The 23565-nt window shown below is 34.3% G+C and overlaps 3 protein-coding genes and 1 pseudogene across 4 annotated transcripts; 1 reads left to right on the top strand and 3 right to left on the bottom strand.

Annotated features, from left to right (window-relative positions):
• Positions 1–2338: 2338 nt before the first annotated feature.
• LOC118054429 (auxin response factor 2B) lies at positions 2339–7868 on the bottom strand. 2 transcript variants are annotated; one of them, XM_035066017.2, is made up of 16 exons: positions 7350–7865; positions 7143–7255; positions 6946–7044; positions 6813–6869; positions 6564–6719; positions 6394–6478; positions 5774–5864; positions 5420–5584; positions 5107–5226; positions 4895–4970; positions 4641–4809; positions 4443–4556; positions 3748–4346; positions 3444–3634; positions 3090–3294; positions 2339–2792 (listed from the first exon to the last, which is right to left on the bottom strand). In XM_035066017.2, the coding sequence occupies exons 1-16, from the start codon at positions 7429–7431 to the stop codon at positions 2772–2774; spliced, it is 2343 nt and encodes a 780-aa protein (XP_034921908.1). In that variant the 5' UTR covers positions 7432–7865; the 3' UTR covers positions 2339–2771. The 2 variants fall into 2 exon arrangements, with proteins under 2 accessions (XP_034921908.1, XP_034921906.1); XM_035066015.2 differs by lacking the exon at positions 2339–2792 and having other exon boundaries at positions 2799–3294; positions 7143–7868.
• A 7508-nt stretch (positions 7869–15376) lies between these two features.
• Positions 15377–16958, top strand: LOC118054427 (uncharacterized). The gene is made up of 7 exons (XM_035066013.2): positions 15377–15548; positions 15619–15742; positions 15847–15890; positions 15980–16090; positions 16201–16293; positions 16397–16503; positions 16609–16958. The coding sequence occupies exons 1-7, from the start codon at positions 15436–15438 to the stop codon at positions 16797–16799; spliced, it is 783 nt and encodes a 260-aa protein (XP_034921904.1). The 5' UTR covers positions 15377–15435; the 3' UTR covers positions 16800–16958.
• Positions 16959–17338: 380 nt separating this feature from the next.
• Positions 17339–18288, bottom strand: LOC118054428 (light-regulated protein, chloroplastic-like; annotated as a pseudogene).
• Positions 18289–19629: 1341 nt separating this feature from the next.
• Positions 19630–22907, bottom strand: LOC118054426 (inactive leucine-rich repeat receptor-like protein kinase CORYNE). Its single transcript, XM_035066012.2, has 2 exons — positions 21192–22907; positions 19630–20601 (listed from the first exon to the last, which is right to left on the bottom strand). The coding sequence occupies exons 1-2, from the start codon at positions 22064–22066 to the stop codon at positions 20292–20294; spliced, it is 1185 nt and encodes a 394-aa protein (XP_034921903.1). The 5' UTR covers positions 22067–22907; the 3' UTR covers positions 19630–20291.
• Between the last annotated feature and the right edge of the window lie 658 nt (positions 22908–23565).

The raw sequence follows: 23565 nt of genomic DNA, 5'->3' as shown, positions 1-23565 counted from the left end.
ATTGATGACATTTTAATTGCCTCAAAATATGTTTGAGATCAACGATTTGAAGGATTGATTGACTGGTGAGTTTAAAATGAAGAATTTAGGCACAATAAAGAAGATTTTAGTTATATATATACACATTTATCAAAGCATTGAATAATTATACTTGTCATAAAAGAAGTATCTTGAGAAGATACTTGAGTATTTTGGTATGCAAGACTGCAAGTCAGTGGGTACTTTACTTGCAGCCCATTTTAGGTTATCTTCAGCTTTGTCACAAAAAAATAAAAAGGAGAATGAGCACATGCCTGATGTTCCATATGCTAATGTAATCATGATTATTATGTATGCTAAGATGTGCCCTTATCCAAATATTTTGACATGTTGTTAGTTGTTCGGCAAGTTTATAGAAAATCTTTATAAAGTTTACTAGCAAGCCTTTAAAAGGATATTTCATTATCTTAGAGGCACTATAGATGTTGATTTGGTATATAAAAAGAGTAGTAGCACTAGAAATGATGTTGAGGGCTTTGTAAATTCATATTACGCTGGTAAATTCAATAAGAGAAAGTCATTTATAGGTTATGTCTCACTCTTTAAGGGTGTGCCATCAGTTGAAAAGCAAGTTTTCAATCCATTATTTCCTTATCTACAATAGAGGCTGGGTATATGGCATTGACAAATACGATGAAAGAAACTTTATGTCATTAGAAATAGTGTTAAGGATATTGTAAATTCATATTATACTGGTGATTTGTATAAGAGAAGGTTACTAACAGGTGATGTTTCACTCTTTCAAGGTATGTCATTAGCTGGAAAACAATCTTGCAATCCATTGTTGCCTTGTCTACAATATAGGCTAAGCATAATTTATTGACATAGGTAATGAAATAAGCTTTATGGCTGAAAGATTTGATTTGTAATTTTGATTTGTCACATGAGTTGACTATTATACATTATGATAGTTAGATTGTTATTCATCTTATCAAGAACCGAATGTATCATAAAAGAACCAAATATATCGATATCATGTATCACTATGTAGATATCATGTCATATGGTATTGTATTTCTTAAGAAGATTGGTACATTTAGAACTTTACAGTATAATGACACAAGTTATCCATGCAATCAAGTTCAAACATTACTTAGACTTGATTTGTGTAATACTTGAGAGATGTTTAGTAAAGGTGATTAAAAAAGAGTTCAAGTTTTGTAAATAGACTCAATTTAATCTAAGGTGAAGATTTATTATGTTTGTTTTAAATTATAGGTTCAAGTGAGAAAATAAATATTTACATACTTTTTTATATAAAAAAATTTATGTGCTTAGTCCATATTTAAAAGCCAAAAGTTTTTATATTTAATGTTAAAGTTTATTTGTGAGTACTTATATTTTCTACACTTCGCTAAAGGGAGGATAGAAAAATTAGTTTTGGGTTACTTTCAAGATTTTGAATAAAAGTAATTTTATGGATCTTTTTATAATAATCTCATACGTTCTAATTGTAAATTTCTATTATTGTCTTCTCCATGGAGTAAGTAAATCTAAGTTGTTAAACATCATGAATTAATTGTTAGTTGATTTGAAATTCTAGAACTCTTTCCGCTACAGAGTCACTTGGATTATATGATTCGAATCATTTCACATGATAAATCTTCTTTTTCCCTGGACGCTTCACATTATTTGCTTCTTCCATGGCAGGGTCTCCATGTTCTTCGAACGAATGGAGTCAATGTGCAGATGATCTCACAAGGAGCATCAAAGGTCTTTCAAATGAACAATTTGTCCAGCATTTATGCATCGATGTCTTGGTTTTAACAAATATTTTCTTTGTATCAGGTGAACATCTCTTTGATAGTAAATGACAGTGAAGCTGAAAAATGCGTGAAGGCCCTTCATCAATCCTTTTTTGAGAGAGGTGATATACTCGAGTTAACACAGCCTGCAGGTTTGGGAATGGCTCTCCTTCTCCGATGCAAGTAGATAGTCGACGGCCACTTTATTTAGTTAGTTGCTATAAGAATTATAATGTCTTCTTGGCTGTTTTGATTATGTTTAAATGCCTTTATTTCGATGTTGCAACTGAGCATGGCCACTGAATCCTGCTCCTCTCAGGAATGCTTCTATTCGATCATGTTCCCCGAATTTATCTCAAGCAAGGCCAGCCATTGTTTTTTTTATCGTGGAGATCAATTTGAACACTGGTTAAACAACACCGAGCTTAGATTTGTGGCTTGCCTAATCTTTTTGTGCCACTGAATTACACAAATACAACAGAAGCAGAAAGGAAAGAAAAAAGCCCAGCCATTGTTGGTTGTTGCTTGAAGCAAGGAAGGTGGCCAATAAGAGGTAAGAGAACGGCAAAGATAATTAGTGAAATAATACAAACTGGTATGGGAAAAATATTTAAAAAAAAAAAAAAAAAACAGACAGTGATAGGGCATTGCCTACACCACAATCCAAAAACTGACGGGAACAGACAGACGAGAGCTTGTGTCTAGCAATTCTTTTTCCGGGCATATATAACAGAGGAAAGGGTGGACATCGTGCCCTGGTCTGCCCCTAGTATACATACATATCCAAGCATTCTAAAGCTGATAGAAACAACTGGTGCTGTTTTTCCACACCTCCCCCAAAAGTGACAATAAAAAAATGAACAGTACATAGGCAGCGTTATCTATCTACCAAACAGACATGCTGCATAAGAAGAAAAGCCTAGAAGAGGGGCATCGTAACTGCCTCAAATCTGACATCCTGGCCATGATGCAACGACTTCGCTTGTATCACCTTTCCGGCCTCATTACCTGAAAAAACATTAGGGAATAAAAAGATTTCCTAGCCTGCTTGGTCTTTCCAAAAAGGAAAAAATGAGGATGCCGCTGAAGTTGGAAAAGGTGTGGGAAAATCATTTGACCACAAAATGCAAAACGAGATTAGAAGTTTAAATCTAAAAGAAAATAGAAATACTTTTGAGTTTAAGGTGGTTCAACAAGATCTTGGTCGTTGATTAGCCATTAAAAATGTACATGCCATTCCCTGCACCAAATTTTCAGATGTTTCTCAAATTATGGTTTGGGTATCCAAGTAGATGCATCTCTAACCTTGCTGCCAGTCATGTAGCACAAGCCTTGACACTCCGAGGGACTCACAGCTGGAAGATGCTTCGAAATTCGATTTTCCAAATCAACCATTTGGTCTGTACTTCGTGAATTTCCCTCGGCTTCAAGATTCAGGGAACGTGGCTCCATCCTGTTTATCTCCTCTCTAGTATAGATAAAGATCCTGCGGACCATGCTACAGAATTCCCTACATCATACAAAAAACAGCGACTTGGTTCAAGTTGCGAAAGTCTGGCAGGCTACATAGCATGATCATAAGATTAACACCGTGAAGAAGTGATTTGCTGATCAATTCATGTTCAAACAGAAAAATAGGACCCAGGTTTGAGTTCTTACTGCCAGGGATCATCTCCTACAAGCATCATATCACCCTCATCATCAGTAAAAACAATCAGCCAATCTTTGTTAGGAGCAACTAATTCACCATTGAATTCAAAAATCTGATCCAGTTCTGCTGTCAATTCATTGTAGCCGTTAAACTTTGCCAGGTCCAGAGACCTCCCTACAGCAGTCCCCTGCTTGTGAACCTAAACCAATAAAGGCCACACATACAGATTGCAGTTTCTTATCCAAAGTAAAGAAGAAAATATTCTCAATAAAAGGAGTTTTACTCAATCACTGCATTAAAATAGGTAACAACCTTTACACATCTTCTTGCTGAACCACCCTCAGGCTTGCCCTGGACATCTTTTGAATATAAAGAAGAGGCTTGGAAAATGTTCTCTTGTTCCTCACATCTAGCATTCTTTGGATGCTTTAATTGCTCCAAATATCTATCAGAACCCAACAATTGTAGATGATCTGATGCAACATTGATTTGATGTTGTGGTTTATCCGCGGAGTGCCTGTGAATAGTGGCTGGTTCCAGCGCCTTAGAATTCCCAAAAAGGGAGACACCAAAAAGTTTGTAATTATCATCTTTAGCTGTTCTCTCATTACATTGTTGAAAAGGAAGATGCTGTGGTTTAGATCTCGATGGATGAGGAGAACTGTCTGCATATGGAAAAGGCAAGAACCGGCTTCCATGCTGTTGTTGTGTATCTTTATCTTTTGCCGCCTGCGCTTCCATGCTAGATGCCAAAATGTTAAATGGGTGGCCTGTGTACATCATGGGAGCTGAATGCCAGTTGAACATGCTTTTTTCATCTGAAGTAAGCTTACTGGGTTGGTCAACATCATCAGAGTACAGCCCAAAGAAAGGGCGACTGGATTCATAAGATTTAAGCAGGGTTCCAGTTCCTGTCGTTGGGTTCATGAGTTTTGCACCATGCATTAATTAAGGAATCCTGTCATCTGGTTCAAATCTCCTATTATCAAAAGTGCTCTGGTCCTTACCTTGAGATAGAACCCATGGAGGATTGTGACTATTGTCCGAGTAATTCTTCCCAGTGGGTGTGTTTCTCAAGGTCAAGATTTCTTGATGTTGCATGTGTCTTGAAGGACCGTTATCTAGTTGACATTAGTATAACCAGAGATATTCATAACCAGAAAATGACAAATGAAGTGTACAGACTTGTAGGTTGCTAGTTATACCTTTCTTGGTAAGAGCAGAGGAGTCTGCAGATGATGTCACCGTGTTTGGACGGTGCCTTTTCAATCGGCACCCAGAAACGGGATCCATAGAAGGAGCCAAAGCAGGTTCTACTTTCCAAGGGGAAACCCTGTCTGGACGGTGAACAGGAGAAGTTTCATCCCAATGAACCTAAAGCAAGTGTGAGGAGGTTTTAGCAAACACAAAGCAAAAGAAAAATAATCAACATTCCAATAAGCTATAGATATGCAACCACCTTGAGGCATCTCCAATTTGAGCGAGGCCACTTCTTTGGATCTGCCTCTTCAACTCCAATCACAGTGCCAGAGAACCTGGCCACAGATGATGAAAAGACATATTAATGCCTCCCCATCCCCCTTCTACAACTGACATTTTTTTTTTCTTTCCTTTTGCAGGTGGAAGTTCAAGTCCAAGTCATTTAAAAATGGGAAGGTTTCAAAATCATACCTTTGCTCAGGAGCGTCATCTGCTTCAAATCTCATTTTGAATCTCATCCCTATAGCGTAGTTGATCTTGACAGACTCCATATATTTGTCAACTGGAATAATAAACTCCGCAGGACTAGTCCTGAAACAGATCGAATGCATGAAGTAAACCATGGACACAGGATGATCAAAATGCATACTACAAACCATGCATATCATCCAGAACCCTACTCAATTTTAAAATATGTAACAATCTCACCAGTTTATATAAAGAGATACAAGGAAACATCTTTTGCCGATGTCGATAAATTGCAAATAAAGAACAAGTCACAAACCTTGGTTTATAATAGACAGTGAACATTGATCCTGTTGAAACAGCATGCCATGCAGTTGCAAGGATACCAATATGCATGCTGTGACTAGATATTACAGAAGAAGGGATTTTGCTTGGCTGTCTCAGGGCACGTCTTACCCCTACACGAAGCTCTTCAGTTTCACCCCTGGAAATAAAAACCCAGAAATCAATGATGCTGTATTGGCTTGCCATAGAATCAGCTCTGACAGGTAAACCTGCTAAAATTGTTTCAAAAAGGTGCCAAAACTATTCCTGGGTTGCAATGTGAAAATACTTGAGGGCAAGCTAGGGCTAGCCAGCTTCAAAGCGATTGGAAATGAAGATTATAGCAAACCTAAGAAAAATAAAAGCATCTCCTGCCACGAGCTTTTTGGCACTGACAAAGAGACTCCAGCCACTTTGAAGAAGGTGCCTTCGTGGTTGACCTGCAATTTGGAATTCACAATAATGCATTACCAACTTAATTAAATCAGATGAGAACTATTCCACATGGCCACTATAGCATGTAAATAAGCATGTATATTACCGAGGAATAGGTAATATCTTATCTAATAAATCAGGATCAACAAGCTGTAAAAATGAGACAATCAACTAGAACTCGACAGAAGATCAAAGTGAAAGACTTCTTGCATCACTTCTCAAGAGAAAATCTACTCATTTATTAAAAAGGAAAGTCGACAGTTGACTAATTTTAGAGGAGCAGAGCAGAGCCACACTGTTAGAGGTTAGAACCAAGAGTCCTAGATAACCAATCATTGATCCAAGGTTTTGAAAACATGCACAGAAGGGGATAATCAATCCTTAAACTGACAGTACTCAACACAAATGAAGATAGAGCAAGCAAACTTCAACATGTACAAAGATGGTTGCTTAACCAGAGAAACCGGTAACAAGATGATCCGTAAAAGCACAAATCATATTCAAAGAAATCAATTCCAACCTGATAACAATTACCTCGAAATATATGGCGGAAACGCCACTCATTTCCATGCAAATCTTTGGCTGCCAACTCCTGCACTGGAGGTTGTAGGGACATGTCCTGTTAGAGAAACAATAAAGCCATTAATAACATTAACCCAAAAGAGACGAAACATCCGACATTGGCGTAAGAAAAGGAACCAGACCAATGGAGGTAGGCATTCATCAGCATGCCGTTTCAATACTGAAAATCCACCATGAGTGCTTGTATCCGACGCTGTAAGCATCTTACAGAAGGAATGCACCCGAGGACGTGCAGGCAGAGGCGGCAAATCCTCCTCCTCCACCAACTCCACATCTTGCTGGCAAGTTTGCATAATTTTAACAGCATTTAGTTTTTTTCAATTAACATCAGAAGATTTTAAATATCTAAGAAATACAAGAACAAATCATACTTGAGTTTCAGGAAGCAAAATGACTTGAGCAAACACTTCATCTGTATCCAGTTCAGCCTGCAATTAAAAAAACGAGCGCATAAAATCCTAACTCAGTGAACCCTAATTCTACAGATAGTATCATTTACATTACCTTCAATTGAACATTAACCACACGACAGAGGATTTTCGGAGAGAGATTATAAGCTGGCATTTGCTGATCATCAGCAACCTGATTCGTCGATGCTTCAACCTACGATACACACCACAAAAAATAACATAAAAATATGCACAAAAAAACACAGAGAGAGAGAGAGAGAGAGAGAATTGAGGGTGCAAATGAAAGCGAACCTGCTCAATATGACCTTGAGGAAAGTAGTAAACAAGCTCTCCCTGGCGAGGCACTGTCACTACCGGACCTGCACAAGCGTGCCATAGCTCCTTGTACAGTGCATCTTCTGATCCTACTCGAGCCAAAACAACAACAGCAATAATCCAGTAAAACCTAAAAAAATCAAAAGAAAAGGAAAGGAAATCATTGTCAATTATCATAGGTACCTTCGCAAGCCACCGGAAAACTCCAGCCCCTGCTCGCAATTCCATTGCGGTTAATATCCACAGAATTACTTCCGTTAATCATTATTTCAACCAAAACTAATAGTATTCGTCTGTTTTTGAACTAGAAACTAATAATTAATTATTCCAGGGAATGATTCTACGGAAAGTGTAACGGCAACAGCAGCGCAATCAAAATGAACTTCCGCTTCACTTGAAGCAACAACAAGAGCCAGAACTTTACGGTCCGTTTGGCTTCACAAGAAGAAAAGGAAAAGAAATAGTAGTAAAAATCTGATCTAATAATAATAATAGTGTCCTTTCTTTGCTTCTCTGCTTCACTTTCTCTCTCTTCTGCAACCGTCTCAGCAATAGTCGCTGCCATTACCACTCGTACACTGTTTCTGTGTCTCTCTTTCTCTGCAAGCCTCACAAATAGTACTGCGCTTTTATTTTCGAAAAAATGAAATGAAATTTCTCTCTCTACGTCTCTGCCTTCAGTGAAGTCTGATCCTGCAATTATTTCAAACCTAGTGGAATTATTGTCCGTTTCTAGGCTACCGGTACCTCAGGTTATCGCACCCTTCTTTGCGTGTATTATGGTACAATATTTTTAATTAAAAATATATTAAAACAACATTATTTTTTTTTTACAGCATCCCATAAAAACATTTAAAAATGTTTTTTCAAGAATAAATTTAATTACCTCAGATAACAAATATTTTAAAAAACATTATAACCAAAAAAACACAAAAGCTAACGAATCACAGTAATCAGTACTGTCCTCTGCTTAACAGGCAATGTAATTAACAACCGGGGAATCACCGCTTACGTTAGCGGCGTTGTTGATTACGTTTTGCGTGTCTATGTTTGATTGGTTGACACCGGACGACGTTTGTCCTTGGAAACGTTGTTCTGATTTTGGGGAGAGATTTTGTCTCGTTATTAACATGCAGATAATCGGATTTAAATAAGGGAAAAAATGTAGATGTCAGTGTACAGTGAATCACCTGCCACTGCTGAGAAAAACATGCAAAACTGAAGACACGTTTCAGGAAATTAGATGGAGACGACGACATTACAGTGGTGGGGATGGCACAAACGTGAAAATGTAAGAGCAGAATTCATGCGACGAGATCAGACGTTATAGTCATCATGAACCTCCAGGTTCTCATTCGTCTGTTTTTTTTGTCAAATGCAAGCAACCAAAGAAATGGCCTCTCGCTTTTACTTGTGGTCCACTATTCATGTAATGCATTGTGATGGAGAATGGAAGTCTTTTTTGTTTTAAAATATATTAAATATTTTTTTTTATTTTTTTATTTTAATGTCATTATATTAAAATTATAAAAAAATAACTAAAAAAATACGAATTTAAAAAAATTATATGTTAAAAACACTTTCAAAATGTATATTGTTTATCTACATGGTTGCACCATGCTCTTGCAAAATTTACTTAAAATTAATATTTTTAATTTTTTTTATTATTATTATGTTTTTATGTTAAAATTAAATTTTTTAAATATACAAAATATTATTTTAATATATTTTTAAATAAAAAATATTTTAAAAAACAATCACTTCTACATATATCAAATACCACTGTTATCCGTTTGGAATTACAGTCCAATTATATTTTTAAAATTTTTTAAAAAATAATTTTTTTAGTTTCAAATTTTTTTATGTTTTTTTAATGAATATTAAAATGAAAATTTAAAAAATAAAAAATATATATTATTTTAATATATTTCAAATAAAAATTATTTTAAAAATTAACATTTATAATATTCATAAACATGCATTTAAATATGATTTTGAGCACAAAAACAAAAGGGCTCTAAAGTTTCACACTTGCAACTTTTTATTTCGGAGACTGAGCGATTCTCATCACAAATAATAGTGTGAATGAAAAGAATCTTTTAATCAAATAAAAAATATCAAAAATCAATTTTAATTTAATAATTTGAATTTGAATTATTATAAGAGTTTTTAATATATAATTTATATTATTTTTTAATATTTTACTTCAAATAAAAACTTTTTGAACTTGAAATTTACACATGTTAATATTATTTTATACTTATTTTTTATGAAATAATTATAAATGATAAAATTTGAACTCGTGATATCTTGATCATCAGGGCAGCACAGCTCTAATACTATAACAAATTAAAAATTATTTTAATGTAATAACTTAAATTATAAAATAAAAACTTAAAATATAATTTATATTATTGGCTCATATCCTTTATTTTTCCTTTTTTTTTTTTTAGCCCTTCTTTTTGCAAGTAGAACAACAATAGGATTGAGGGTGGTGTGTGGAAATCACTAAAAATGTTATTTTTCGGAAGAATATGACATAAACTCATAGAGAAGTATTTCGATGGGCATGAAAAATGAGGATCGGTCTCTTGGCTGATTCATTGGGTTGAGGGATTAAATAAACCTTTTTTTAAAATAGTTTTCAAATCCCATCTTCCCCGATATACAAAATTCCTTCTCTTCCATTTTTTTAGCTCACCAATTAGAATCAGAAAGTTTTGATAGCCATCAAGAACAATATTGCAGGATACATATAAAAATAATGTTAAAAATTGAGGTTATAAAAAAGTCTGCATTTCATATTTCTTTTCCTTACCAGATAATCGGGTCTTGCGACTTGCCAGAGCATAGAAAAAGTTCATTGCGTTGGCCATGGGGGAAAGCTCTGCAAAAAAGTTTAGTATGTCCACTTGATTTGTCTTCTAGCAGCAGTGTTGAGTCATATCAACCCAGCCAGGAATCTGGTTTAATAAGAAAAGAAAAGGAAAAAAATCAGGGAGGAGGAGGAGGAAATAACGTTTGAGACTTCGAGTTTGTTTGTCGAGCCAAAGTCGAGCACCGGTGATCAAGCTAACCTGTCAGTCATCTATCGCTTTGAAATGCCAAATTTATATCTTGATTTTGTTGCCTTTTGCTGCAGTCTTGAATATATGATTCTTTGAACAAGATACTAAAATTATTTACTTCGTACGTATATTCTTGTCCAAAGATATGTAGTTGCCGCGTAGCAGTTGAAGTATGATCCATCCCCGAGTCATTTCATTTTCTCAGATGTGATAAGGAAAGCATCGACTTACTTTTCTGCCTTTGGACAATAGTTTTCGCTCCTTCACTTCCTTTCTTCTTTTTTTCCTTCTTTTTTGTCCTTTTACTCTTTGCTAAGAAGCATCAACTTCATTTTACAACGCAAGTGCATTCGAAATTTAGTCAAGTCTTTTCCACAGGTGATAATTGAAAATAACTGTAAATTTTGCTGTGAAGAAGACCTTTTACCGGGTGAACCTGAAGCCTCTCACACTGCAATATTTTACTCTAAGCTAACTCTCTTCACTCATCACTGCCAATCAATACGACACCCATAATTGAAGGTGGTTTGCACGGTGCAATGGGCACGAAGGGCTTTATGATCGTAAAGACATGGTACCCCATACAAGGGGACTATGAACTGCATGGTGTACAATAATTTATGTGACGTAAATAAATGGCTCTGTCCGGCCCTGCCCTGCCGGTGGTTGAACTAGTTTCAGGTGGGGTTTCCCACAACGTTAGAGCTGATCGAGATAACTCACACGAGCTCATGGTCCTTCGTGTTTATGGAGAGCAGCTTAAACTTATTTTTGGCAGGTGGTTTAGAAATAAGCTTCGACCTTACCCAGCAACTGGATTTTCAGCTTGACTCGTTAATTTTGTCTTCGTTTCCTTTTCTCATGTTCACTGTTATGTGTTTTTTTTTTAAAGTGCTATTTGATCTCGACGACAGTGACTATTCCATATAAAGTCACCATGATCTGGGTACGGACTTCCTCCAGCTTCAAAAGCTAAGCTGAAAAAACAGCATGGTGAACGCATGCTTTACAAATTTGTTTTTAGATGGTGGTTTATTAGTGATTATAATTTAAAATACTTTTTTGTTTAAAAATATATTAAAATAATATTTTTTTATTTTTAAAAAAATTATTTTAATATTAGTATATTAAAAAAACTTAAAAATTTTAAAAATCATGATTTCTCCAGAGTTCGAAGGAGTATCTTTATCTTTCCCGTGATTCAGGCTGTGCGCGTGCGTGTAACAGCTATGTATAATAGAAAAGCCATCTAAAAAACATACAGATTGATTCCAATCGTTGATAATTTGCTTGCTTGTGATCATAATCAGGACATTACTGTTTTACATTGTCTAATTAACACATCAATATTTGTTTTGAGGAAAATATTTTTACCAGAAAAACATTTTCCTAAAAAATGAGTCATTATTTGAATATATTAAAAATATATATTTTTCTATTATATATATTATTTTTCATTCATAGTTAATAATAAAATAAAATAAATTATAATATTTTTTTTTTATAAAAATGATAGTGGTAGTTAGATGACAATATGAATAAAAATTATAGTTATATTATTTATAATAATAATAATAATAATATGATGATGATGATGATTGTAGGATGGTAGCTGTTGTTATAATGGTGGTGCTAATAAAATCTTTATATCTTGATTTGCATTAGGTGCATGTGCGTAATTCATTATGCATATAGATATATATAACAGTTTAATTATTTATTTATTTTTTTCAAAAAAATATCAATGGCATTGGTGTCTCTGGCATTTTGCTTTTTCACAATGCCCATTAATAATTAAGGAACTGATTGAGGGTATATATGTTTTTTATAATTTTTTTGAACACAATAAAATAACTCAATTATCCTTAAAGTCAATATTTTTACAACTAACAAGCAAGGATATTTCTATCTTTTCACTTTTTTAAACATGGTAAAATTATGGTTTTGCCCTAGAAAAAAAATAAAATAAAACATGAGTCTAAGAGTCTTATGGTTTTTTCAATATCCATGAAGGACAATTTGATCTTTTTACATATATTAAATATTATTTTATTAGAAAAAATTATTGGTGCTTGGAAAGTGTCTGCGCACTTTAAACACTACGAGCACTGCATTACAACCACAAATCTTCTTTCATTGTGTTATTTGAATCATTTATGTGTCCTTTCCCTGTTGCTGGAACACATATTGAATATTGATGGTGGTGAGGTAGTTTATTGCTAGTTTCTTTTTTATATTTTCTATGTCCTCCCCAAAAACTTATAACTTTGTTTTCTTTATTGTTTATATTTTAATTTTAGTTCTTATTCCTTTTCTTTTTAATTTTTATTCTTAGCTGTTTTGTAAAAAAATCATTTGTTTTTAATTTCATTATTCAATTTTAATTTTTCACATATTGTTTTTTTTTTTTCTATTCGGTCCTTATTCTTTTGATATCTATTTTTGTTTTTGGTTTTTTTATAAAGGTTTTATTGGTTTTCAATTTCATCATTTTATCCAAATTTATGGTGTATTATTTTTTTCAATTTGATCCTTATTCTTTTAGTTTTTTATCCTTTTATTAGAGTTACTTTTCTTTTCATTTCACCCCAGTCAAAAAATTGTAATTGCACATTACTTTATTTTGAATTTTATACTCATTATCATCTAGTTATTTGATTCATGATTTATTACAAATTATATTTTGTTTTTTTTTTAAATTATAGTGGTCTTTTTAACGTGTGTTCTTATATATATATGTATATATATAAAAGTGTAAATTAAAAAAACTTATACAAACATCTAACTTAAATAAATCGAGAATCATGTATGTTAATAATAAATAAATAAAGACAAAATTGAAAAAGTCGAGAGACAGATATAGATCAAAATATTTAACCTCGCAACACAGGCCTTTGACATGGTTATATTTAATGACTTTATTTATCAAAATCAAGTTTTTATTTAATCAAAAGATAATAGAAAAAACACATGTGAAATTGATTTACTAAAATAAAAGTGAAAAAATATTTTGCAAGGTTATATATATTAGAAATATTATCCAAAAATAAATATTTTTTATTTATATAAAACATAAAAAAGAAAAATTATAGATGAATTAAAATAATCTCTTCAAAAATTAAATGCATAAAAAAACTAAAAATTAATCATTATTTAAAAAACACTAAATAAACAAAATTTAAAAAAAAAATAAGGGAGAAGAGGTATCCATTTAACTATAAATTAGAAATTTATTTAAAAAACACATATTAAAAAAAGACACCAATTAAAAAATGAAAATTATAAAAAAAGTGATAAAAGGAAGAAGAAAAAGGCAAGGCATTATTTGTCCAACAAGCAAGGCTAGCATGCCTAACCCATTTCAAAAGGGCCTGACCATGTGGGCCTTCAATTATTTTTTTAATTTTTGATGGGGAAGAGAACATGCCCTGGATTTTTTGAGAAAAATTAAATTTAGGATACGCGTTATCTAGTTTTCTTGAAAAATCAGAGATGATAATTTGCAGCCTAGAAAACAATTTTTCAACTCATTTTTGACCCAACACACCTAAAAAATACTCTATACATTTTGATAAATTCATCCGTGGCTAAAAAAAAACCATCCAAAACCTCAAACTCAAATCGAAAACAAAAATATTCTCAAGCTCAAATATTTTTTTAGAAAATTAAAATGTGAAAAACACTTAATAGAACTCTCTTTGTCAAATATAACTCATTAACACCAATGTCAATTGTTTTTATAACCAGAATCAATATTAACGATGATTTTCTCTTTCTATCATGGAATTCGATGACTTTTTCTTTTATCTCTTAAACCATGAACTAAAAAATAAAAAAAAATAAAGTTTTGAACCAGAATTGATTTAAAAAAACTTCAAAAATTAGAGGGACCCGAGTTTTATAATTAAAAAAATATGATGACTAAGTTGAACATTTCGCAAAGAAGTTCAAAAACACCACCTATCTTCCCCATGTGTTTTATTTTGATCATTTTTCTTTCAATTTTATGTTTCTTTAATAATTTTAGTTAAATTAGCTTTCAATCAGGTGGGTATAATTAAAAAGATTGAAAAAAAAAAAACTCATGGCACAGTAGTGCCCATGAGTGTGTCTACAGTGCTTAGATGAAAAAATATTTCTTCCATACCTTTTAGGAATTCTTACAAACAAGTATTTAAGCAAACCCAAAGTTTAAAATTTTTCGTAATCATTTGCATCAATTTGGACAAGTAATTTGCTAGGGTAATAATAAATGAATTGGTTCCTCGTTAATTGTCTTGAATAGGAAATGATAAATTCATCACACAAATTCCTCGCACATAAATATACAAATACGTTTTGGTCTCGAAATTTTATAAAATATAAAGTTTCATTTACACATTCTCTCTCTGTATTGGTGTGGTTACAAGGATAGATGTATAGAGTTGCTAACTGAAGAAAGTAATTAAAAGATAATAGATCAATTCAGCCAAGGATACAAACAATATTTGGAAGAAAAGAAGAGCATGCTTTGTAAACGGGTGTTTGTAAGAGTAATAACTGTTATTTTTATTTAGAAAAATATTAAAATAATATTTTTATTTAAAAAAAAAAATATTTTTAATTTCAACATATTAAAACAATTTAAAAACACTAAAAAAATTAATTTGAACTAAAAACAAATTTAAACTTTCATGAAAATCAAGTTGAAACTCACTTTCAAATACCTCCTAACTCGAATGTCAATGCTCCACGAACCAAATTATCTGGGGGTGTTTGAGGGTGTGATAACAGTTACTTTTTAAAGTGTTTTTCACTTAAAAATATATTAAAAAAATATTTTTTTAAAAAAATATTTTTAATATCATTGTATTAAAAAAATAACAAAACATTAAAAAATTAATTTTAAACTTAAAAAAATATATTTTAAAAAAATACAAATTCAAACTCGTTTACATTTCCCGTGGCATTCGGTCCGTTGCATGACACCAATTTCATGTGGAAATCGTGGAGAAAGTGCATTATTATTAAAAGAATCATGTCTATATAGTGACCTCAAGCCCAAGAGGAGAGCAAACATAGAATCACCATGGGCTTTGAAGATTTCCAAGTTTTGGGCTCATGAAGCCTTCCCATTTACATAGGCCACCCCATATCTTCAGCCAGCGAACCTCGAGGCGCTTTGCAAATTTACCAGTGAGGCATCTCCATCTCTAACAAGGATGGTGGAGGCATTCTTCTCTACGACCCAAATGGACTTCGACTTTGCTCACCACCACTCCCTGTCCCAGTCGCAGTCCCACCCATTTATGCTTCTTTCCGGGCCTCCTTCCTGGTAATCGCTTATCCTCCCCCGATTTATTATAGTTTTCCAAGGTGTAATTATTTCAAGAGTGAATTTGCAGCGGGAAAACGTCTCTACTTTTCCAGTTCGCTTACAACGTCGCGTTAGAAGCTGAGGATGATCGCAAAGTGGTCTTCATATGTCACCGTAGCAGGATAGAAAGCGCCCCTCCTTTTCTTTCTCAGGTAAGAACTACTCTCCCTTGTAGAAAAAAAAAGTATTATTGTTTCTTTGTTTCTCTGGGGTATAACCATCTTCTGATAGAGTGAATACTTCTTAAATGTTTCAGGGTATTCAACCGTCTTCTGATATCTTTAAACGCATTCAAATGAAGTAAATAATCCACGCACTGTTAATTATCTTAAGCATGGCTTGCATTTGAGCTGCAATTGTAATCATTGATCGATTCACTTTTTTGAAAGGTATGTGGAAGACGATGAAGGAATCAAGAAGTATTTTGCTGCATTCCACCTGCATGATACATTTCCTCTATCTGTGGTTGTTGATGATTTTGGAGACTTTTTCTATGAAAGGTATGCCCTTTTCTTCATTTTCCAATTTTCTCCCGGTGTGAGAGGTTATGTACTGAATTTACTATGGTTAACTTCATTTGGGTTTTCTTACTTTCCGAAATTCTTTTAAGGAAATGCCAAGAGAGATATGGTAATCCTCGTGGAAGAGACTTAGCACTGGTTCGGATTTTAGCTTTGTGCCACAATGCAGTAATGTCCTCAAAGTAAGCTTTTTTAGTTAATACTGCAACTGTACTGCTTGAGTTTCATAATCTTTTATTAAAAGTTAAAACTAGAGATATCTGATTTAAGTTGTTGGAATCGCAGTGACAAAGGACACTGCAAGCTTTTGATCTCTGATACACACCATGGAGACTCCCCGAGGTTGCTCTTCCTCTATAAAAGATGGGTTCCATCCATTTTCACGATCAAAGGTTTGTTCAACAAAATGATATTTATTTTGTTTTTTGCTGCCTCCGATACCATATTGGTGTGTCTCATTTCTTCGTTTACAATATGGCTGATTGTTTATACTGAAGGTGATGGCAATGGATCATTTCTTCTAAAAAATTACAGCAACGTGGGAAGTGACAACACCGAGAAAAGGAAGATTGCGAAGTACTCGTTAGTTTATCAGCGTCTGTTGTTGGAAGGGATAATTGAGGATGAGGAGATAGACAATCATGCTGTTGTTAGTGCTAGTGTAGAGCAATTAATCGCCGCCAAATGATGTTATATGATTCCAACAACATTACGGGTATGCTATCAACAAGCAGTTCTTTTGGATTATGTGACTTCTCTTTCCAGTTTCCAGTAAAAGATGTGCCAATATGTGTTTATCTTGTACCTTGGTTTTGCAAATCGAAATGTTCATTTCCAGCATTTGATAGTTCTCAACACTTGAGCAGAAGCGTGCCTTTCTTCCTTCCTTGCTTCCCGTGATTAGCTTCATCGGATTCTTTTGTAATTAGTCATGGTTATTCCTGCAACTAAAGTTTACAGCACTCCCATCTTCTTCTTGAGTTGTTTTTACCCTTAGTCGCGCTTCTAGTTTCATTAAAATTGTCACTACATTTTACAATATGAATGTGAATTCGGTCAAATGCAAGCCACAAACTCGCACTTCTGCTGTGGCTTGGCTCGTTAAAATGCTTCGCGTAGTTTCAATATCCGATGCAACTGACATACAACCTGAACTTGAAATTATCATTTTTCCTCTCTATTAACTTCATAATCATTTCCAGCCCTGCGCATCACAGTGCACAAGAATATTTGATAGTATAGAAAGCTAAATTCACAATAAGTTTACTTCCAAGAACTTTAGTATGGACACTACCAAAAGATTCAATTCACAGAGTCAAAGAAAAGGAAGTCACGAACATGGTAGGGTGACACTCGTATTTATTTTTCTTGATAAGATATTACTAGTAAACTCATCCCTGATAAAATATCCAGGGTCACAGAACTCTCCTCCAAGATCATCACAAGCCTCCTCTTGGAACACCCTGTAATGAAAAGAAAAAAATGCTCGTTAGAATAAGAAAAAAATGCTCGTTAGAATCTCAGATTTTTTGTTCAATTCTTCTCATTGCAAATCCTTAAAACTTGTAAAATGAGAAATGGGATCCTAAGGTCTTACGTCTTGGGACTATTGTACTCTAAATATTCTCAGTCAATCTGCTCTGAAGTGCTGCGAGGAGTATTTCTAGCTTCTGGTTTGAGCTTCACTTCAGGATACATCTCAACATCGCAAGCTTCCCCTCCTATTGTCTCACAAGCCTCAGCTGGGAAAACACTGGACAAAACATGTAAAGAAAGTAAATTGTTAATCATAACTTAAAGTTCAAGAAAGGAAACTGAGGGTGATGGAGGACAGAACATACGAGGAAAAGGAGCTGTAATCAACTGTTGAGGTGTCGTTTGCCACTGGTGAACTTGCTTTGATCGGGGGCATTTGGGAGTCCGTAACCTCGAGACGGCCCTCTGTGGCGAAGCCAAGCTTTTGTTAGGTGTTACAGGAGGGACAAGTGGTGGTGCAAGAAATATGGCTGCCTGCATTTTCTATGAACCGTGTGTGGAATTAGAGCTTGAAGCCACTAAGTTTGGTAATACAGGGCACCACATTAAAAGCATCAAAATATAGTACTTTCAACATAGCACCGCGTTGCCAACAAGCACCTAGCCGTTGTAATTCTATCTTCCCTTTGTGTTCATGAAGAACCATACTACCATAAATTAATTCATTTAGTTCTGGTTTGTTAGATTCGATAATTTGATTTTAAATGTAGTTCGATTTATTTGCTTGCAAATATTGAAATCCAAAATAACAAAAAGAGAATTTGATATTTTAAACTCATATCTTTAACCCAAGTTTATGAAAAATCATATCGAAAAAATTAAAAATATAACATATAATGCTAATATTTAGCATTATAGTAGTTATTATTTTTTATTTAAAAATTAATCAAAATAATATTTTTTATTTTATTTTTTAAAATTCATTTTTAATATTATTATATCAAAACAATATAAAAATATATAAAAAATTAATTTAAAGAAAAAAAAAAAAAAAAACCCTCGGGTACCTAATTTGTTAAAAAGAAAAGAAGCAGAGCCCCGTGCCATCATTGAAACCAGACGACATGGTTTGCACTTTGCACACCGGTCGATATATTGTCTCAGACATATCATTTTACCATCCTCCAATGCAATAATTAACTTTGGATCAATTATTTCTACGAGTCTCTCACAAACGACAAAATGGCAACAGGAAGAGCTGCTAGCAGCCTGTGACCCGGCCTTGCATGAAAAATGAGGGATTATCTGGTATTGTAATATTATTGTTATGTTTTAAAATATATGAAAGTGATACCAAAATATATAAAAAATAATTTTAAATAATTTTTTGTTCTTTTTTGTAATTCACCGTTTGTGCGTTCCCAAATAACGCAGCAAGTGCCCGTGTAAATCCACACAAAGGAATGGTTGGTGATTACAGCTGGCTGTAAGGGGCAATTGACACTTTCTATTATTACTCAACTTAAAGCCTTTCGCAGCATGTTCCTGCTTTTGGTCCCGGAAGCATGACCTTTCCGATGTCTCGGTATCCCATTTCATGCTTTTTTGCAGGCTTTTCATGCTCCCAAGGCATACCCCCATCATCAGGTACATTTTACCATATACATGCTCCCTGCCAGGCTCATCCAATCAACTTTCACTCTCCAATATAAACAGGAGAAATCCCAGGGAGACATTTACAGGAGACACATAGCTGGAGTTCACGATTCCAAACCATTAAGTTCTGCTAAGTTCATACTAGAATATATGCTTTTGAGCTTTATTGGTGGTAGTAACATGCATGCGTGAACTGTCCACATGAAGAAGATATTCTAGCTGTTTAATGAATTAAAAAGGCGAAGAAAAGGTGTCATTCTTAACCCAGAAAGGAGAAAAGCAAGAATAAACTGCACTGCATTCAGCTTCAATGAAATGAAATGAACAAAAAAAAACAGTTTGGATGGTCTTGCGATATTAAAATGGCCGTCCCAAACTCAAACAAGTTCCCACATGAAAAGGCATATTGCCAAGCATGTATTGACACGTTGCATATGCAATAAAATCTACTTCCGCCCTAGTTCTATCTGATGCAGTGAAGTTTAAAGGTTCATGAACATTGACAAGTTGCCTACACAGGCAACATTCGACAGATCAATCCACGATTGGATCTAATTTGATGCAATAAAGTTCAAAGGTTCCTGTTGCTTTGGAATTGACAGCACCCTTAATAGACAAAGTAGATAAACAGAGAACCGCGTGATTTTTCAAGGTAAAAGGAAGTGCAATTTCAAAAAAGTTTCGTTCAAACAAAGACAGCCAACACAATCCCACCATCGTTAGAAGATAGAACACGATAATGCAGATTGTGTCCCACGTAGTCGATTGATGATGAGTTTTTTCCTCTAAAGTAAGTAATCTCCTTGACTTGCCAATCTTCAGTCACAGCACTGGTTAGGTATACAACACTGTAAACTACTGTATGATAATTAGCAGAACTTGGAAATTCAAGAATTGGTGGAAACCAAAGAAAAAAAGCGACCATAGGGCTCCACATCATGACCTCTTTACCAATCTGATAAGAGTTGGTCTACATGAACTGCAAACCAAAGAACTCAACAAAATTCCAATTTGACCTGTGTTTTTAGCGATTTTACTTACATTTCCTTTAAAAACTGTGCAGTTGGGATAGCATGGGGACAAGCTCGTCACTTGAAGGCCTGTCTGCAGGCATTTCTGATTGACAAACAACAGCAATTCTCACTGCCATAAGCATCTCATCTTCCTCAACTTCTTCCCCAAGAAGACTCTTGTCAAGCGCCTCTCGCGCCTCCCCTGCTTGTTGCAAATGTCGAAGCCAACGACCCAAACTACCCCCACTAGCTGATTCCCCAAAGAATGGATCTGTAGGGTCTCTCCCAGTTAGCAAAACACCCAATATCATCCCAAAGCTGAAAACATCACTTTTATCCGAGTACCTATCAAATTGGAAATATCCATTCATCTTTGTTATACAACCACATAAAGAAGTTTTAGCTTTAAAACACAGCATGCATCAGAAATAAAAGAAAGCAATCATGCATATCGTAAAAAAATAAAAGCTAAAGATCATGGCTGAACACATTCTAAACCCCAGCAAATTAGCATCAAGAAATCCCAGTAAAAGCATACCAGGTGGAGACATCTTAAAGGTACTTTAGCTAAGAGAGATTAATTTTGTTTATAAAGGTGCTTAGCGAATTCCATTTGCTTCCCATTCGTTTATTAGCGAGATTAGCTTTCACTTTAGTCAGATGATTCATCTTGTTTACAGTCTAATAAAACAGTTGAATCTTCAAAGACACCAAGGAGAACCATGAAGCAAGTTAAACGTTAATAAAATTAACTATCAGATTGTTAAGCTGCCAAAAGAAACGCAATAATTAGAAACCATTCTGATGCAGAGACCATGCATAGTGATGAAGATGAAGCTCCCACATGTTTGAACTTTGAAGTATTACAATTACAAGTCATCGAGTCATATCATAATTACCGCTGAATAGAAGTGCAGCAAATTAATTTCATGTACCTGCAATCTTGTAAACACTCAGGAGCACTATATCCAGACGTAGCTCTATCCAAATTAGGCGTAAGCTTAGCCAGTCCAAAATCAGCCAACCTTGGTTCAAACTCAGCATCCAAAATCACATTCCTGGGCTTCAAATTATAATGCAAAATCTGAGGGGCGCATTCAAAATGAAGATACCTAAGCCCTTTAATAACCCCAACGGCAATCCGAAGCCGAACTTCCCATCCGAGTTGCAACTCATTCTCTCTCACTCTATTCATTGCATCTTCGAGACTCCCGGTTGGCACATAATCATAAACCAAAGAGAACCTATCTGGCTCGCGAACATAAGCCCTTAAACTCATCAGATTCCGATGTCTCAAACTAGCTAGCATTTCCAGCTCCTGCTGTATCCTTCTCTTGACTGATTTGCTCTGCCTCTCAGGGGAGCCAATCTCAAATGGCTCGAACCTCTTGACAGCAATGGTTAGCCCATTGTCCAGTGCGGTCCTGTAATACTTTCCATTGGAGCTTGAACCTAGCAATTGATTCTCATTTTCAAGAGCTGATTGAAGACTTTTAGGAGTGATTTTTGGAGAAAATATAACTGGGCCTTTGAGAATCGGAGTTCTCTTCATGTACCGGACCAAGAAACGGACTACAAAAGCAAAAACAACGGCTCCTATTAATCCAGTCAAGACTCCTAAGAAGATGCTTACAAGTATTCTCTTGAGTCCATTCTTGGATTGGGTTGGAGTAGAAGGTGATGGAGGTGTGACTTTACTACTTTCTTGACACTGTACACTTGCGTAGCACAAGCAAAGAACGAACAGAAAAAGCAGTGAAGCTGTGACTTTGCTATTGCTAACTCGAATACTGTATCTTCTTTTCTCCATTAGGACCTAAAAGGTCTCAAGACCTCCCACAGGACCCTATAAATGATACCACAAGCTCAACAAAATCTCCACAACCCACATCTTCAAAACTCCTTATAACTCAAGATTTTCGCTTAAACCCAAGAACCATTAATCATAAAGCTTCAATCTTTAGCATTCTCAAGGACACCAACTCCAAGGAGCTTGAAAACGAGAAACCCAGGAGTTTCAAGAGGACCAGTTTCTTAAAGAAACCCCATCATATATATTACGCCATATTTGTTAAGAGAACCTTTTTCCAAGTGCTGGAAACTAAGGGATAATATGAGATAAAAATCGAATCCCAACTCAAAATCTTCACCAGAAAGAAACCAAGAATCTTAACGTCACTGATTCCCACTTCTTCGGTGAATTTCACACTAAGAGAGCTGCACTCACTGTACGCATTGGTTACTGCCCCCAAAATACACCACATTTCACCAAGGAAAAGGTCTTCAACAAACCCCAGAAACACAAAAACATCAGAAATGATACAATCTTCTTTTCTTCTAATAGTAAGTCAGAGTAGTGACTGTTCGTTTTCTTTGACTACCTCAAGAACAAAATCAAAAGGCCCTCGACTGCTTGCTGTTATAAAGAAAGAAAACAGTTAATATAATACTAAAAGTAGCAGGTAGAGAAACAAAAAAGAACTACAGCAGCTACTTGCTAGCTAAAGCCTCCTCCTATGGGAGTCTCTTTCTTTTCCAGTTTCTCTCTCTAGAAAATAAACAACACATTCAGTGTGTGAGACTCTCTCTCTCTCTCTCTCTCTCTCTCTCGATTTTCTTACAAATGAGAGAGGGAAACGGACTCTCAATCTTTCTTTTGTTTCTCTTTCTCATGAGGGCAAAACTTGCTAGGGGTGTTAGAAAAAAAAAAAAAAGATTTCGTTTATAATATTTGTATTATTTGATGATTCATGAAACTCGGAAAATATAAATATTATTAATGATAATAAATTAAAAAATTTTTAAAATGCGGATTAAATAATAAATTATAATTTTTATAATCTAATTAACTCGATTTAACTTATATATTATTTTATTTTATTGTTTTTACATTTAATAAGATACAGAATTAAAATTTATTTTTTATTTCATTTTAAAATATTTTTACTTTAAATTTCTTGTGAATGGGTTTTCTAGTAAATGTTTTTAAGATAATAGAAGGTAGTTTATCTTTTTACCCGAGTAAAAAGATGTAATAATTTAAGGCATGAAAATTATATTTAAGGTATCATGATAATTATAATTAACAAGTTTGTCTAATATTATATTCAAGCAGCCCAAATTTAAAAAAAAAAATCGAATAGATCATATTTTTTAATTTATAAAATATCCAAAAATAAATTGAATACAATTTTAAATCCATCCTCAACAATCCTAAAACTTGGGGTTCCCTTCCCTTCCCTTCCCTTCCCGCCTTTCAGAAGACCAGAGCAGAGCTGGGTCCATAGCCATGTACGGACAGGCATCCCT

This window comes from Populus alba, chromosome 3 (assembly GCF_005239225.2).
Source record: "Populus alba chromosome 3, ASM523922v2, whole genome shotgun sequence".
Taxonomy (NCBI): domain Eukaryota; kingdom Viridiplantae; phylum Streptophyta; class Magnoliopsida; order Malpighiales; family Salicaceae; genus Populus; species Populus alba.
Note: the sequence above shows the minus strand (reverse complement) of the source record. Positions and strands in the feature narration are given on the sequence as shown.

Coding starts and splice junctions, on each gene's coding strand:
- LOC118054429 (XM_035066015.2), bottom strand. CDS start 7,394: ATGGAATTGCGAGCAGGGGCTGGAGTTTTCCGGTGGCTTGCGAAGGTA. Junction 6,870..6,945: donor TGGTTAATGTTCAATTGAAG/GTAATGTAAATG, acceptor TTTTAATTGCAG/GCTGAACTGGATACAGATGA. Junction 5,585..5,773: donor GATGCTTTTATTTTTCTTAG/GTTTGCTATAAT, acceptor TTTTATTTCCAG/GGGTGAAACTGAAGAGCTTC.
- LOC118054427 (XM_035066013.2), top strand. CDS start 15,436: ATGGTGGAGGCATTCTTCTCTACGACCCAAATGGACTTCGACTTTGCT. Junction 15,891..15,979: donor TTTAAACGCATTCAAATGAA/GTAAATAATCCA, acceptor CTTTTTTGAAAG/GTATGTGGAAGACGATGAAG. Junction 16,504..16,608: donor ATCCATTTTCACGATCAAAG/GTTTGTTCAACA, acceptor TTTATACTGAAG/GTGATGGCAATGGATCATTT.
- LOC118054426 (XM_035066012.2), bottom strand. CDS start 22,066: ATGGAGAAAAGAAGATACAGTATTCGAGTTAGCAATAGCAAAGTCACA. Junction 20,602..21,191: donor GAGTGTTTACAAGATTGCAG/GTACATGAAATT, acceptor CCAATTTGATAG/GTACTCGGATAAAAGTGATG.